This window comes from Rhinolophus sinicus, linkage group LG04 (assembly GCF_036562045.2).
Source record: "Rhinolophus sinicus isolate RSC01 linkage group LG04, ASM3656204v1, whole genome shotgun sequence".
Taxonomy (NCBI): Eukaryota; Metazoa; Chordata; class Mammalia; order Chiroptera; family Rhinolophidae; genus Rhinolophus; species Rhinolophus sinicus.
This window is the reverse complement of record NC_133754.1, coordinates 57,241,457-57,255,806: the sequence shown is the minus strand read 5'-3', so window position 1 is coordinate 57,255,806 and position 14,350 is coordinate 57,241,457. Positions and strand designations below refer to the sequence as shown.

The following is a 14,350-nucleotide window of genomic DNA, read 5'->3' as shown; positions in this document are numbered from 1 at the left end:
TAAACTTGAACATGCACATATTCTGTGACCCATCAGTTCCACTCCCCTACATATACACCCTAGATTCCTAGAGATGCTGTTGTCCGTGTGTACCAGGAGACATGGAGAAGAAAATATCAAAGAACGTTGTTTGTCATCACAGAAAAGGAGAAACAATACAAATACTACCAATTGTAAAATGATAGAATGGAGTACATTTAAACAATAAAACATTATACAGCACTAAAAATGTGTAAACTAGGGCTAACAACAACATAGATGAATCTCAAGAACATGATGTTAAGTAAAAAATGAAGTCACAGAACAATACATACAGTATAAGTAACGTATGTATAAAGTAAAACTGTTATTTTAAGCAAAATGTTGTTTAGGAATACATACAAAGGCCCATCATAAAAATCATGCAAATGATTAAAATTCTGAATTTTGGTTACCTCTTGGAAGGGGATAGGGATACATGGTTCTGGGATAATTTATATTTTTTAATCTGTTTCTTCATTGGGCTTAGTTTTTCTTATTTATAGTGTATATATTTATTTTGTGTGTATATATGTATACATACAGATGTGTGTGTGCCTCACCCTCAAAAAATAAATTGTTGAAAAAGAAAAAGATTTATTAATGTATTATGCATTGAAAAGACCAGAAATAGAAAAAGTAAAGTGCTGTATTCGTGTTTTTCTGTATTTTCCAATTTTGGTAGCCTCTTTTCCCTCTCATAGAGTGCCACCCTAAATGCTACATAGGGAGAATTACAAATATCATATAAATACTAGGAAAAACGTCCTTTCTGTTCATTCACTGTTTTTAATATTTGTATTGGAATGTAGCTTAAATATAGTAAAGTACACAAATCCTCAGTCCCTAAGTCTACAGCTCAATGACTGTTTTCCTACATACATAGGTAACTCAGAATAAGGTATAGAATATTTCTAGCAACCCACCAGGATTCTTTGTTCTCCCTTCTAATTGATAGATTACATCCTCCAAGTAGCCACTGTGCTGATCTCAGTCACTTTTCATTAGTTTCGACACTGTGAAGTTCATATAAATGTGATCATTCAGTATTACCCTATTGAGTCGGACTTCGCATGTTCAGCATTCTGTAATATTTACCCATCTGGTCGCATGTATCATTAATTCATTTTTTATTGGTGTAGTGTTCTTTCTGTTTTTATTTTAAAACTTCACTTTTTTGCAATAAGATTTTGCATTGTAAAACCGCTGCAAAGTTTTAAATTTAATTTTTATAATATCCTTATTTCTAGGAAAAAAACAAAGATCATTAAGTTCTTTGTACTACTTGTGTAGATTTATCCAAAAGAAATGACTACTATTTAAACCTCTGATATTTTTGTCTCTATTTTTCACTTACTTTAAAAATATATTAAATTAATGTTGGATTAGTGTTTTCATCTTTGTTTCATAGCACTGTGTGCTATGCAAGTGTATTCCAAGAATTAAGATTTTTCATTTGATGTTTAAAAAAATATAAAACAGTAGTAGGTGACACAGTGTTATATATTTTGTTACAGAGAGAAGCTGCATGAAGCCAATAATGAATTGCAGAAGAAGAGAGCCATTATTGAAGATCTTGAACCAAGATTTAACAACAGCTGTGAGTTTTTCCTAATTAGCATGGTTTTCAATTGGGTAGCCATACATTACCCTAATGGTAATGAGTTTATATAAAAGTGTTTATTTTAGGAATAGGCTCTGTTACCTATTCTAGCAATTAAAAAATTTGTTTTATTTACAAAAAGTGTGTATTCTTCACAGTATTTCTTAAATTGCTATTTTAGTTGTGAGTTTTTCCTTAACTGTGAATGCTAATGAATATTTTATGAAGTTATTTTCTTAGTGTAGTTGAATGTAAGTCAGCCGTCAGCCAAACTTTTACTTCTGTTGATATTTACACATGTAGATAGTTTGACTTCATTAATTCTTTTGTGTGGAGGTGGGAGCAAGACAGAGACTTTTACTTTTTTTATTATGATAAAACATAGAACATAAAAATGACCAATTTTAGGTATACAGTTCATTGGCATTGTACATTCACATTGTTGTGCAACCACCATCCATTTCCAAAACTTTTTTATTATCCCAAACTGAAACCATACCCATTAAACATAACTCTCCATTTCTCCCTCCCCCTAGCTTCTGGTAACCACTATTCTACTTTGTCTCTGTGAATTTGACTATTTTAGGTAACTCATATAAGTAGAAACACAATATTTGTCCTTTCATGTCTGGCTTATTTGACTTAATATGATGTCTTTCATTTTCACTTAGTATATATAACATCTCCATGTTGTAGCATTTATCAGAATTAATGGTCAATAATATTTGTGTGTATATATCATGTTTTCTTTATTCATTCATCCATCAATGGATGCTTTTTAATTCAAGCACTTCCATACCAGAATTTTTGTTTATATGAAAAGCTTTCTGTAAAAAAATATATATATATATATGAATTTTTTTAAAGAAAATTATTTATAGGAATAGATCAAACAATCTCTCAAAACTATTAACTATTTAGTATTTTGTTAGTTGAAATATTTTTAAACTTGTTGCAATCTAAAATACGGTTTTTTTACTATCTCATCTGCAGCCTTAAAAATTGAAGAATTACAGGAAGCTTTACGGAAGAAAGAAGAGGAAATGAAGCAAATGGAAGAACGATATAAAAAATACTTAGAGAAAGCGAAAAGTGTAAGTATGCATTTGTGGGCATCTCACTCCACTTTCTGATCAAGTTTCAATGACTTCTCAAATCGCAGGTACAGTGACTTCTCATGCAGAGAGCGATCAAGAGAAGAACAGAAGTGCCAAGAGGAAAATGTACCTTTATGTAGGAAATAAGTGGCAGTCACCACCTTAACTAGTAATCAAAATTAACTACACTAATGATAGGACAACCAGCATCTAATGCCTCCTGATGGAGTATCATTGCCAGTAGTATTTAACCTGAATCTAAGCAATCTACTAGACCGAGGGTACTTTCAATTCCCAGGGAAATTGAGGTTATTGGAACAAGTTTCATAAGACTTTCGGGAAATCACATAAATGCAGAATTTGGGAGCAAAATCAATGTTATGAAAAACCAAAATAGGCATTGGAATGTGGGGGAGCACAAGGGCTGTTGTGATTTTTAAAAGCCCAGAAGGACCTAAGGACCAAATCAGTACATTCATCTATGGGTCCTGGATTGGGGTAGAAGGGGCAGTTAAAAAAGACATTTTGGAGACACCTGTGGAAATGTGATTAGGACCGAATCGTGATGATTTGTAAAATTACTAATTTTCTTACAGATAATAATGGTATTGTGATTATGTAGGAGAATGTCCTTAGTCTAAGGGGATGCATAGTGAAGTGTTTAAGGCTTGCATGTCATGAGGTCTACATATTGCTTTAAAATAGCCTCCCAAAAAAGCAAGTGTGTGTGTGTGTGTGTGTGTGAAGAGAGAGAAATCATATGTGGCAGTGCAGCAGTTAATGAATCTGGGTTAAAGGGAATGGATTTTTATTCTGCTCTTTCAAGTTTTTTATAGGTTTGGTCATTTTTGATAGTAAAAATATTGGGCCAAAAAGCAAAAAGACCTTTAACAGAAGATCTCTAGTTGGCCACCTAGAATTGCATCTCTTGCCCATGCCTACCAAGCCACTGGCAGAAAAGGAGATGGGCCACAATGATAAGCTTTTAAATGACCGGGACCTGCTTCCTAAGTATACATCGGGTCAGAGGGAAAGGGCCAGCTGAATCAAATCAGAAGAAAGTAAAAGGGTAGACAGCTGTCAGTAGTTTCTGCTGTAGTATCATTTGTTAATTTTAAGCCAGAATTGCTTCTTATAATTGATTCTTTTATATAATTGAAAGTTTTATATAATTAAAATTTGCAACTATTGAATATTATTTCATACATTCAAAATTTAAAGTATCTTTGTGCTAGCTTTTGATCTCATAAGGATTATCCTTCCTTTTTTTAATGAGTGCTTTCTTAGATGTTACATTCTTTGAGTTTGACACTTTTAAATTTTTTCTTTTATTACTTTTTGCAGGTTATTCGTACTTTAGATCCTAAACAGAATCAAGGAGCAGCACCAGAAATACAAGCTCTTAAAAATCAGCTCCAGGAACGGGACCGACTCTTCCATTCTTTAGAGGTAGTTTATTGTACTATACAATAAGATACTGGATTTTTTATTCTTTTTTCCTAGAAGTTTGCTATATGTAGTTGTATACATTAATTTAGACAGTTAATTGTGACTATTTTATTGATATTGAGTTGTTTTTCATCTTTGCATGTTTACATGTGCTTGTTTTTTAGAAAGAATATGAGAAAACGAAGAATCAACGAGAGATGGAGGAGAAGTATATTGTTAGTGCCTGGTACAATATGGTAAGAAAATAACACTTCAAGACGTATTATAAAGTTCAGTGAACATGTAAGCTTTATTATATGCCCCTTTACTGTAGAAGTAATTCTACCAAATGAATCTGAAAGTAATTGCTATCCTAACACACACTAACAAAACCTTAATGCTGACCTTAGGATTGAAAAGCAGATATGAGAACCACCCTAAGCAGGATTAGGATATTTTGAACACATCATTATCCCTAGAAAATAGGAAGATAATTGACAGTCTGATTTCTGTCTTTCAGAACCATTTTATTCTAGGGGACGGAGACTTTAATAATATCTAAATACAAATTCAGTAGCTTTTGTTTTGTGGGACTGTTTCAGTTCTTTGTAGGAGTGATACACTGAGTAGAGTTTGGAAAATGTTTATGGTTATTAGACCCTGAGTGACTACAGGTTTTGAAATTGGATTTTCCAACACACAAAAACCTTAAGTATATTTCAGGGGAAAATACATGCTCACCAACATTCCGGGCTTCGGTAAGATTCTCTGGATATATGAATAGCTGTGGATTTGAAAGAATGCTGTACTTTTTTCAATATTTTTTCCTGGACTTTTTGTCTTTTCTTCTCTATTCTTATTCCCAGTAAGACCATTTCTGCCTTTTCAAATGTTAGTTGCCTGAAACAGGAAATCCAACCAGATTTCCCTTCATCAACCCCCCTCTTGACCCTATAGTTGTGTTATTGACATGATGCCATTGTTTTTATTTTACAGTTATAACTGATACTGTGTCTCAAAGGATAGTGTCCCAGGCCTCCTATTAATGTGATCTGATTTTTTTCAAAAATTCATTGTTTCACGACGTGTCCACATTTATATTTGCCTTGGTTAAAACTACATATTTAAAATTTTATCACAATTTTTTTTAAAAGGAGAAAATCATTGGAGTTAGAATACTATTATTGTTAACAAATATAGGTTTCTTAGAAATTAAAATTTTTAAAATAGGATAAAAATTATATATTTAAGGAAGTTCTCTGGGAACTCGTCCTGACTCCACCTATTCTGTTTCCTCTTTGCCCTCCTTAAAGATTAGTAAAAGCCATCTTGGAGCTCTGCCCCTCTCAATCCTTATTATTAATTTCATATTCTTGATTTTCTTAGGGAACTATATCCTGTGATATAGTGTTAAAGAATAATCCTAATTTTTAGCCCTCCAGACAATGGAGGAATAACTCCATGTAGAGTCACACAAGTTATGTTCAGATAAGATAGCCAGTAATAGCTTCATACATATATTCAGGCAGTTCCGCGTCTTAGACAACTGAAATGTAAGTGAAGATGACGAGTGCTGGGAACAGGTATTAAGGATCTCAGAGAATGGCTTTGTGATGGACACTAAGGTCTTAAAAATGTATGAAGAATTTGAATAAGTTACTTGGAATGTGAAATTGAAAAAAATAGTATATTTTAAACAAAATATTAATATAGGTAGCCAAATTAATAAAGATGACCAATAGATATTTATCAGTTTTACTCAAATTTTTAAATGCTTTGACTTCAAATTGAGTGAAAAAACTTATGGATTTTCTCATTGGTAAAATGGAGGAATGTGGCATGTTTGGGTAGACTGCAATTCTATTAAAAATGCAAAGCCATGACCAGTGTGTTCCCTAGCAGCTAACTAGTGATAGGAAGATTTATGTTTCAGTCTTCTGTCTTCTGTGCCAGTTTGTCCAGTTCATTCTGGAAAATCTGTGTGTCTTTTCACATAGCTTGGCTTATCTGCCTGACTCTCCTCCTAGCTCCCAGTTGCTCATTTCTTCGTCTTTGCCTCCTTCCATTTCCTCCCATCAGTTGACTTGTATCCAGTCACTGGTGAGATTTAAACACCCACTCTCAATCCTTAATGTTTCTCTGGCTAGGGTTCTTCATTGGTTTATTAAATGAGTACCAAAATCATTTTTGTCCTGATCTCACAGGCTTTTTATTGTTGTTATTCCTCCATGTTCAGAGAGCACGCTCCCAGAGGTTACCTTCCTTCTGTTAAGATGCTCTGGCCCCAGCAATTCTGGCTTCTCTCCCTTCTAAGCTAGTAGGCCATCCTCCTTGTCTTCAAGAAAGACCCCCGGCTCTCTGTTGGGCCCTCTGTTTGGGACTGTCAGGAACTTTTCTTAATTTGTTTGAGAATACAAGTCTGCCTGGAATGAAGAAAAACAGCATGCTGGTATGTGTTATAACGTAATGTGCCTTCCTACCTTAAGGAACGGCAAGTGCATTTGTGGTTTTCCGTTCTCAATATGCCCTGTGATTTCCACAACACCTTGAATCAACTGCTACTGATCAATTGCACTTTTTTCTTGGACAATCACTTCCTTCATTTGATTTGAAAGGGAAGTATGAATGATTGAAAATAGTAATGTATTCCAAAAATCTGTATTATATATTGGTTATAAATTCAGAAAATTAAGCCTTAATTTTCCCAAAGGAAAATTTGTACCTAATTGTTCAAACTAATATTTCTCTGTAAGATTTTAATATATAATGAACAAAATTAGCATTCCTAATTATGTGCCTCATAATACAATGTAACAAATTCTGCATGATAAAATTTTCTTTTGGGAGAGTATGTTCCACTGTTTATTCATTGATGATGAAATTTTCTTTTGTAAGAGTTATGTTCCACTATATTTTCATTGATTGCCTTTCTTTTTTGTTATATAGGGAATGACTCTGCATAAAAAGGCGGCTGAAGATAGACTTGCTAGTACAGGTTCAGGGCAGTCCTTTCTGGCTAGACAAAGACAAGCAACCAGCACAAGAAGATCGTACCCAGGCCATGTTCAACCAACCTCAGCAAGGTAGACATGTCTTGCCACTAGAATAAAAAACATCCGAATTTCAAAACATACTTCTGTTACATATAACACCATTTCAGGAAATTCAGCCAGCTTATTCTTTGTCTCTGTTTTATGTTAATTAGTTGTTTCCTATTTGAGGACGTTCTCTCTCCTGTATCTGTTATGTTTTAGTTTCTTGGTCCTTTATTTTGTAGTCCTTTCAGTTCCTTTTAATGTGCCAAAAAATTTTAAATGCCCAATTAAAAGTGTTGTATAATAGTGTAGTACTTTTCTTTGTATGAAAATGTCCTTTTCCCAGTGGTGTAGGCTTTGTAATGGATTAGATTTTCTGCCAATAATTGATACACAATTTATATTCTTTATTGTGCCTCTGTGTTACCATGCTTTATAAGAATGTCTTTGTTTAAAGGGAATTAATCTTTCTATGATGTATTAATCTGTGTTTTCAATTGTTTTTCAAATGCACTTCAAATAACTTGCATACTTACTATATAAAATGAATGGTTCGCAAGGGCACTTTTTGCAAAAACATAAATACATTGGCAGAGGTGCTAATCAGATCTCATCCAAGCACCTGATAGAATTATTTAGAGGGAAAAAACGAGTTTTTTCATTGTTTTATAGGAAATTAAATTTGTTCGAAGATTTGAAAACTATTTTTAAAACATAAATACATAGAATTTTATTATTTCCTGCTATCTTATTGCTGGCAGAAGTGAATACATTGGTTAGGTTATTTGGGGGTAAATTACAGAAGGAAAAAAATTAGTGCATTAATTTTGTCTTTTTCTGGAATATCACAGTAACTGAGGATCAAGTTCTGGCAGTGTAGCTTACATGTATGGTTTCAGTTGCCCTCCACATCTAAAAGATTTATTTTTCATATGCTTACAAGTAACTTCCCTTTTGGGCAATTTCCTTGTTGACTTGCAGCTCATGTGTTTTACCTATTCATTAATATAAGCCCTTCTATACTTAACATCTTAATATCAGTCATTAAGATCAATAAGTGACTTCTTATATGTGATGTTATGACAGGTCTCCTTTACATTTTTTCTTAATTCTACGTATTAGTCCAAGAATTTGCTGCTGAACAGATTCTCTTGGGTATTTGGTTGCCGCAAAGTCCTTAGATTTATTGATAGATTGTAAACCATGTTAATTACATTGATGAATGGCTGCCAAGTCATAATGATTGTAAAGCACTTTGACTATATAAGGTGCTATATAAATGTAAAATATCACTTATTTGAAAATGGAATGCCTCTGTCTGACTTTACATGTTGACTTAAGTATTTGGTCCCCAATTATATTTAAGTTCTCCTCCAGCCTTTTTCTTGCACCATACCCCATTTTTTAAAGCAAAAAATTACTGATATTAGGTTGATTTTTGTTGTTGTTGTTTTTGTTTTTAGATACGTCACCTAATAAGAGGATTTTATTTCATGTACTTGCTATTTGAAAGTTCAGGTTTCATTTAGTTCTGTATCTTAAATACAAATTAGTAACTTGGAATCAAACTAAATTAAGAATTTTCAGAAACTATTCAGATGTTTGATTTTAAATCCTCACTTCCTTTTTTAATAAGAAGATCGAACTAAAAATTGTAGTGTTTTCATTTGTCCTCAGAAACTGTACTTGAAGAAAGTATTAGAATATACACAGAAATGACTCCATGCATTGTACTAATTTTCCTATTAATTACAGAAGTGTAAATGCAGTATGAATACTTCTGCCTGATAAGACTGTAAAGCAGGCAGAATTAATAATAATGGAGAGAACCACATGAGTAGAACACATTGTGAGGATTCAGGAAGCTAAGTAGACCTAATCAACATGGAAAGTTTTGACAATAAAGGGTCAAAAACTATTTAAGATGGTTCTAACCCCCACCTCCTCATTTCACAAATAACGTAAGGATTCAACTGTTTTAAAACAGGTCATGCACACTAACCTTGGTGAAATTAAAATTATTGGGAAATTATACCCGGAGAATAAGGTAGATGAACATAAAGGAGTCTGTGAACTACTCATTAAAATGATTATATCCTGTGAGATAAGAGGTTTTAATTTTAGTTCTCTATTTACTGTCCCTGTCTTGTTCTCCTACCCACCCACCTACTCAGATACAATCCTCTAAATGGGTTAGAAAGGTCCCAAACTGTTAGAAGGAAATTTTACTTCTTAGTTTTCTTCAGCATCTGTTGCATGCTGTTATTTTGGTGTTTACATTCATAACTTTCACTCCTTTTAGTATATTACTTTCATTGCATGGAAGAAATTGTATTTCTAAAAGTTCTGTGATGTTTAAAAAAAGCAGAAATAAAACTTAGCTGTGACAGTGACAACCAACCCTGTTTCCCTTGCTCCACCTTTGGGCAGGATTTATGAAATTTTTATTGACACAGTAATGATTAATAATTTCTTAGGAGGTTTGTGATGATGTATGGTCTATTGGAAAGTTAAAAGATGTTGGGTGCTTTATCAAAATGTAAGCTATGCTATACTATATTTTCACAAACTCCTTACATATAATAGCTTCCTGAAACCACAGTTCACTTGGACGGTGAAGCTAGTCCTGGCCTCAGTAGTGGAATAAGTACAACGTTATTGCATGAGGTCGGGGTGAGCCATCAGCCTATTGTTTGAATTCTTACAACAAAGAGCTTATTTTCTGTTTTCCTTCTAACTAGGGTAAGAAAATACAAAGTAAATAAATAAGGAATATTAAAGCATAACTTTTATGTTCTGCAGTATGTATTTAAGAAGTTCATAATGGGGAAAAAAATCCAACAAATATTGTAGTTTATCATATCTAAAGAGAGAATAAATAGTACAGACGTACTTAAAAGAACTTTAGAAAATTCAGTCATATCTTTTTATCATTTGTATAATTACTTAATAACAATTAAGAAAAAGAATCCCCTAAAAGACCCATGTTCCAAAATTGATCAAGATTAAATTATTTCTGTTAGATAACCTTAGCCTGGTAAAATTGGCTTAATGGGGTGATTAGATTATAATAGGGAAATATTGTCTGTGATTTTCTTGAAGTTTTATTGTTTTGTTTACATAATTAAAGATCAGTTGTACAAAATTAAGCTAAATGTTATCCAGTCAGAAACATCAGCCTATATATTTCATTCGTTTTCACAAAGACATGAAACCATGCTGTGCCAATGGATCAGCAATAAGTGATAAGGGAAAGATGAGTTAAGTTGAAGAAAGAACATTTTATTTATGAGCTACTTTACTCACATCTCCTTTTCAGTAACAGTTTTGTTCATTCTTACTAACTAATGATATGAAATACTTTTGAGTGTCTGTTACTCTCAGACAAGTATTCATCTTTTAAAGATAATACCATGTTAAAAATTTGAAAATGTTTTGCCCAGTATAAGAATTGTCCTGAAACAGAAATCTGAAATTTTAAAATTGTTTTAACTATCTGCATCTAATCTCCAATTGTCCAGATTTGACTCCAGGAATGTTACAGTTGTCCTCAGTTGGAACATGTGAGATTTATCTGAAAAAGTATCCACAACTCACAGCTAGTATAAACCTAGCTAACTCACAGACACATGGATCAGAACACTTGTGATCCTAAATTGAGAGGAAAGTGCCTGGCATTTTGTTTTTGCTAAGGGCAAAATAACAACCTTAAGACAAAATGCTTTTTGTTGTCTATTCATTAAACTATGGAAGGATATTTTGACTCTTTAGCCTTAGATTATGAAGGTACTCTTTCACTAGAAATGGATGTAGCATTGTACTTCTCAACAGTGAAACCTGTGTTTTATCCTAAAATAGGATGAAAGAGTATACTCAACAAAAGAAAAATGGGATATTAGAAACTTTGAAAATTATTTTACCATGTTTTTATTTTTCCCTTTTTTATAAGTTAAAAGGGTTTTCCATTCAATAATGATAATCTCTTTTCCTATAATCCCCACTGTCAAACTGGCAGCTTTTTTTGGTAGTTGTACAACCCCGTTTCATTACATTTCGAAAGTGGTTTCAGACCTTATTCGTTGTAACTATAATGATTTCAATATTTTATATCATGGAGTTTTTATATGAGGAAGGCTATTCTCAATGTATCTGTCATCCAATTTTTACTTACTATAAAGCATATTTAACTAATAATTGGTGTATGTTCCTTTTATTGAAAAATTTGAAAAGGTTTTATTGTCTAACTTCAGCACAATAATTTTATTGTCCTAAAGTTTTGCAGTAAATATTCATTTATCAAAAGCCTAAAAAACATGAAATAATTCGTTACTGACATAGCTAATTTCTGCCCTTCCCCGTTCCCTCAAATCACAGAAGCCTTTAATATTTAGCTTCCTTAAATCACTGATTATGTTCTTGGGAAGTGTGTACTGATCATTTAGTTTTTAAATAGCCTTTTATCAATCTAGTTACATGCATTATCTTTATGAAAACACAATATTTATATTTAGCATTATCTTGAAATATACTTGGATTCTTACCATTGCACTTACAACAATAGAAAAGGGACATTAGTTTATTTGAGACACTAGAAACCTGAACCTAATTATGGCAAGTATATGAGTTTTGGCAATTATGAAGGATCTGTAAGTGTTTTCTAACAATTATATATCAGCAATTATGTGATGTCTCTCCAGTATTTTTCTGTTTTCTAATATTTTCTAATAATATTCTGTAAGATAAGTTTGTATGCTGTATGTAAGTGAGCATAGAAATCTGACAAAGTAACAGAACTGCTGTTAAGGCAAATCCATTGCTAGAGAGTAGAATAGATTATCAGGATAAAAAATGGCCTAATCATAAACAAATCTCCAGACAGATGAAAGTACTGATACAGTTAAAACTTACACTGTCTTAATAAATGTTCCTAAAGTAACAGTTGACATAAAATCATCTGACTTTATTACATGATCATTCAAAAAGGGTAAGCAAAACTAGAATTTTCTCATTGTCCTTCCCATCAGTGGGCATGAACTAGGTGCACGATATTAACTGTTACGTTGTCATTGGAAGGAAAAGCATCTATTTTCATTTTAAAACTGTTAACCTATTACTTAACCTGAGGTAATGATTTAAGGCCATTAAGGATACTGTCATTTGATGAGATGAGAAGAAATCAGTGGTGGCTGAAAATCACTACCGACTTCTAACAGTTATCTAGATCTCCTTTATCTAGTTTATAAACCATAAGCTCAATTTTATGTTTCCTCTTAATTATACATAGTAGCCCCACAGAAAATTTTGTTGAAAATGAAAGCAAAAGTAGATATTTCAAAAAATATATTCAAGGAGAGCCCTTATATACCTGATACATTACCTCCAGGCTCTGAATTAGATATTTAGGGTCTGAAGCGAAATCATCAGAGACGGTATCCATAGCCTCAAAATTTTAGGCCCATGGGGGCTCTCAAATACCCTGGATCATATCTACTCAGAGCTTAAATGTCATGAGAAGAACAGTCTCAAAGTGAGAAAAAGAAAACTACCCAAGCATGCTCAGGCTTTAATAATGTGTGTGGGAGACTTCTGAGCAGATGTTATCATTTTAGAAATCTCTAAATTGACAAAGGAAAATAATTAGTTTAACAGTTACATTATGAAATTAATAAAATGGACTCATTTATTCTTGGTATGTTTGTCAACCTATGCGCAGTGAAAACTGTATATATACTTTGCATTGTGTGTTTATATGTCACTATTAGAGATGAGTATCTTAATATTATTTACTATTATTCCTAATCATTTATGTATTATTTATACTTCACTGCAAGATTCACAGCACTTTACTAATATTAGATAATTATTTTCCTTGTACCTTTCTGTGGCATGTTCTATTTAAATCTTTTCCACTGGGGTTCTTTTCCTTAATTTGGAACACGCACTAAGAAAAATATAAAAGATTGCCCAAATAAATGGGCTGTGTACTCTTCCTGAAATTTTTAAAGTTTGATGTGAAGTTCTAAGTCTGGAAATCTAATTGGAGCTGGGTTGGGGCTACTAGGGACGAATTACATTTTGTATTTCACATTAATAACATTCTTTATAAAAAGTTAATAATTCATGAAACTTAAGTTCTCCGAATGCAAACATCCTTGAAACTTTTTGTTTTCTGGAGTTGCAGTAGTAAAAAGTAAACAATCTTCTGGTGAATCAGAAGATGTTCTTACCTTTGATTTCCCTGTCTCCTAAAATACAAATCTACAAACTGTCCTTGACATTTCTAATTTCTTCATTATTGCATATACCCAAGGACAGGATAAAGACAGCCAAGTTCCAGGAGCTGTGACGTCAGAGAATCTGGAAAGTGGTGGGGGTGAGGTGATGGGAAAAGGTAGATACTAAAGATGGCAGAATACTACAAAAACATTCTTAGTTCTACATAACAAATATGCTTTAGAACTTGGCCATTTTCTTAAGTTCTAATATAGCAAAGTTTTTTGGCTTGTTCTATTGAGAAATGTTTTTAGGTATCAGGACTCTTCCATTTATAATGAATATATTAGTATTCAAATCATAGTCCAAAAGTACTGAAATATTTGTTCTTATATTGATTATTGCCAAAGAATAGAAAGATTTGCTCATAAGAACATTCTCTTAGAGTTTTGTTTTATTTTGTGTTTTCAGATGAAAGAAATGTTTTTATAGTGTGAACAGTTGCTGAAATATTTTCTTCTGCAGTACCCCTATTCTGGTGGTATGCTTTGCCTAAGCAGGTCACCTATAAGAGAGCAGCACTGAAATAGAGAAGTCTTGACCCTGACCTTTGAGAGAAGAGCTGCTTTTTGTACTCCCAAAGTAAAAAATTAAGCGCACTTCGCGCACGGAGACAAAATATGTTTTGAATATCTACTAAATAGTTGTTGAATAGATTGGTCTCCTAATTGTCTTTATCATCCATTGGCTTCTTGTTAATCTAGGTAAGAATAGATTTCTAGACCTACATTGTCTTAATTCATTAGCCACTAGTCACATGTGACAATTTAAATTTAATTAAAGTTAAATTAAAAACTTGGTTTCCCAGTCACCTAGACACACTTGAAGTGCTTCAGCAGCCACATGTGGATAGTGGTTATCATATTGGACAACACAGATATAGAACATTTTTATCA

At 32.7% G+C, this 14,350-nt stretch overlaps 1 protein-coding gene across 2 annotated transcripts in view; it reads left to right on the top strand.

The window, feature by feature from the left end:
- HOOK3 (hook microtubule tethering protein 3) overlaps positions 1 to 14,000 on the top strand; it is an 86,730-nt gene extending 72,730 nt beyond the window's left edge. The window contains exons 18-23 of one of the 2 annotated variants that reach the window (XM_019742063.2): positions 1,536 to 1,618; positions 2,615 to 2,715; positions 4,063 to 4,167; positions 4,332 to 4,403; positions 7,093 to 7,229; positions 13,866 to 14,000. In XM_019742063.2, coding sequence (XP_019597622.1) covers positions 1,536 to 1,618; positions 2,615 to 2,715; positions 4,063 to 4,167; positions 4,332 to 4,403; positions 7,093 to 7,229; positions 13,866 to 13,869 — 502 coding nt within the window. In that variant the 3' untranslated portion in view covers positions 13,870 to 14,000. Of the gene's footprint in view, positions 1 to 1,535; positions 1,619 to 2,614; positions 2,716 to 4,062; positions 4,168 to 4,331; positions 4,404 to 7,092; positions 11,376 to 13,865 lie in introns of those variants that run through there. The other variant, XM_019742062.2, reaches the window with a different exon arrangement.
- Positions 14,001 to 14,350: the final 350 nt, after the last annotated feature.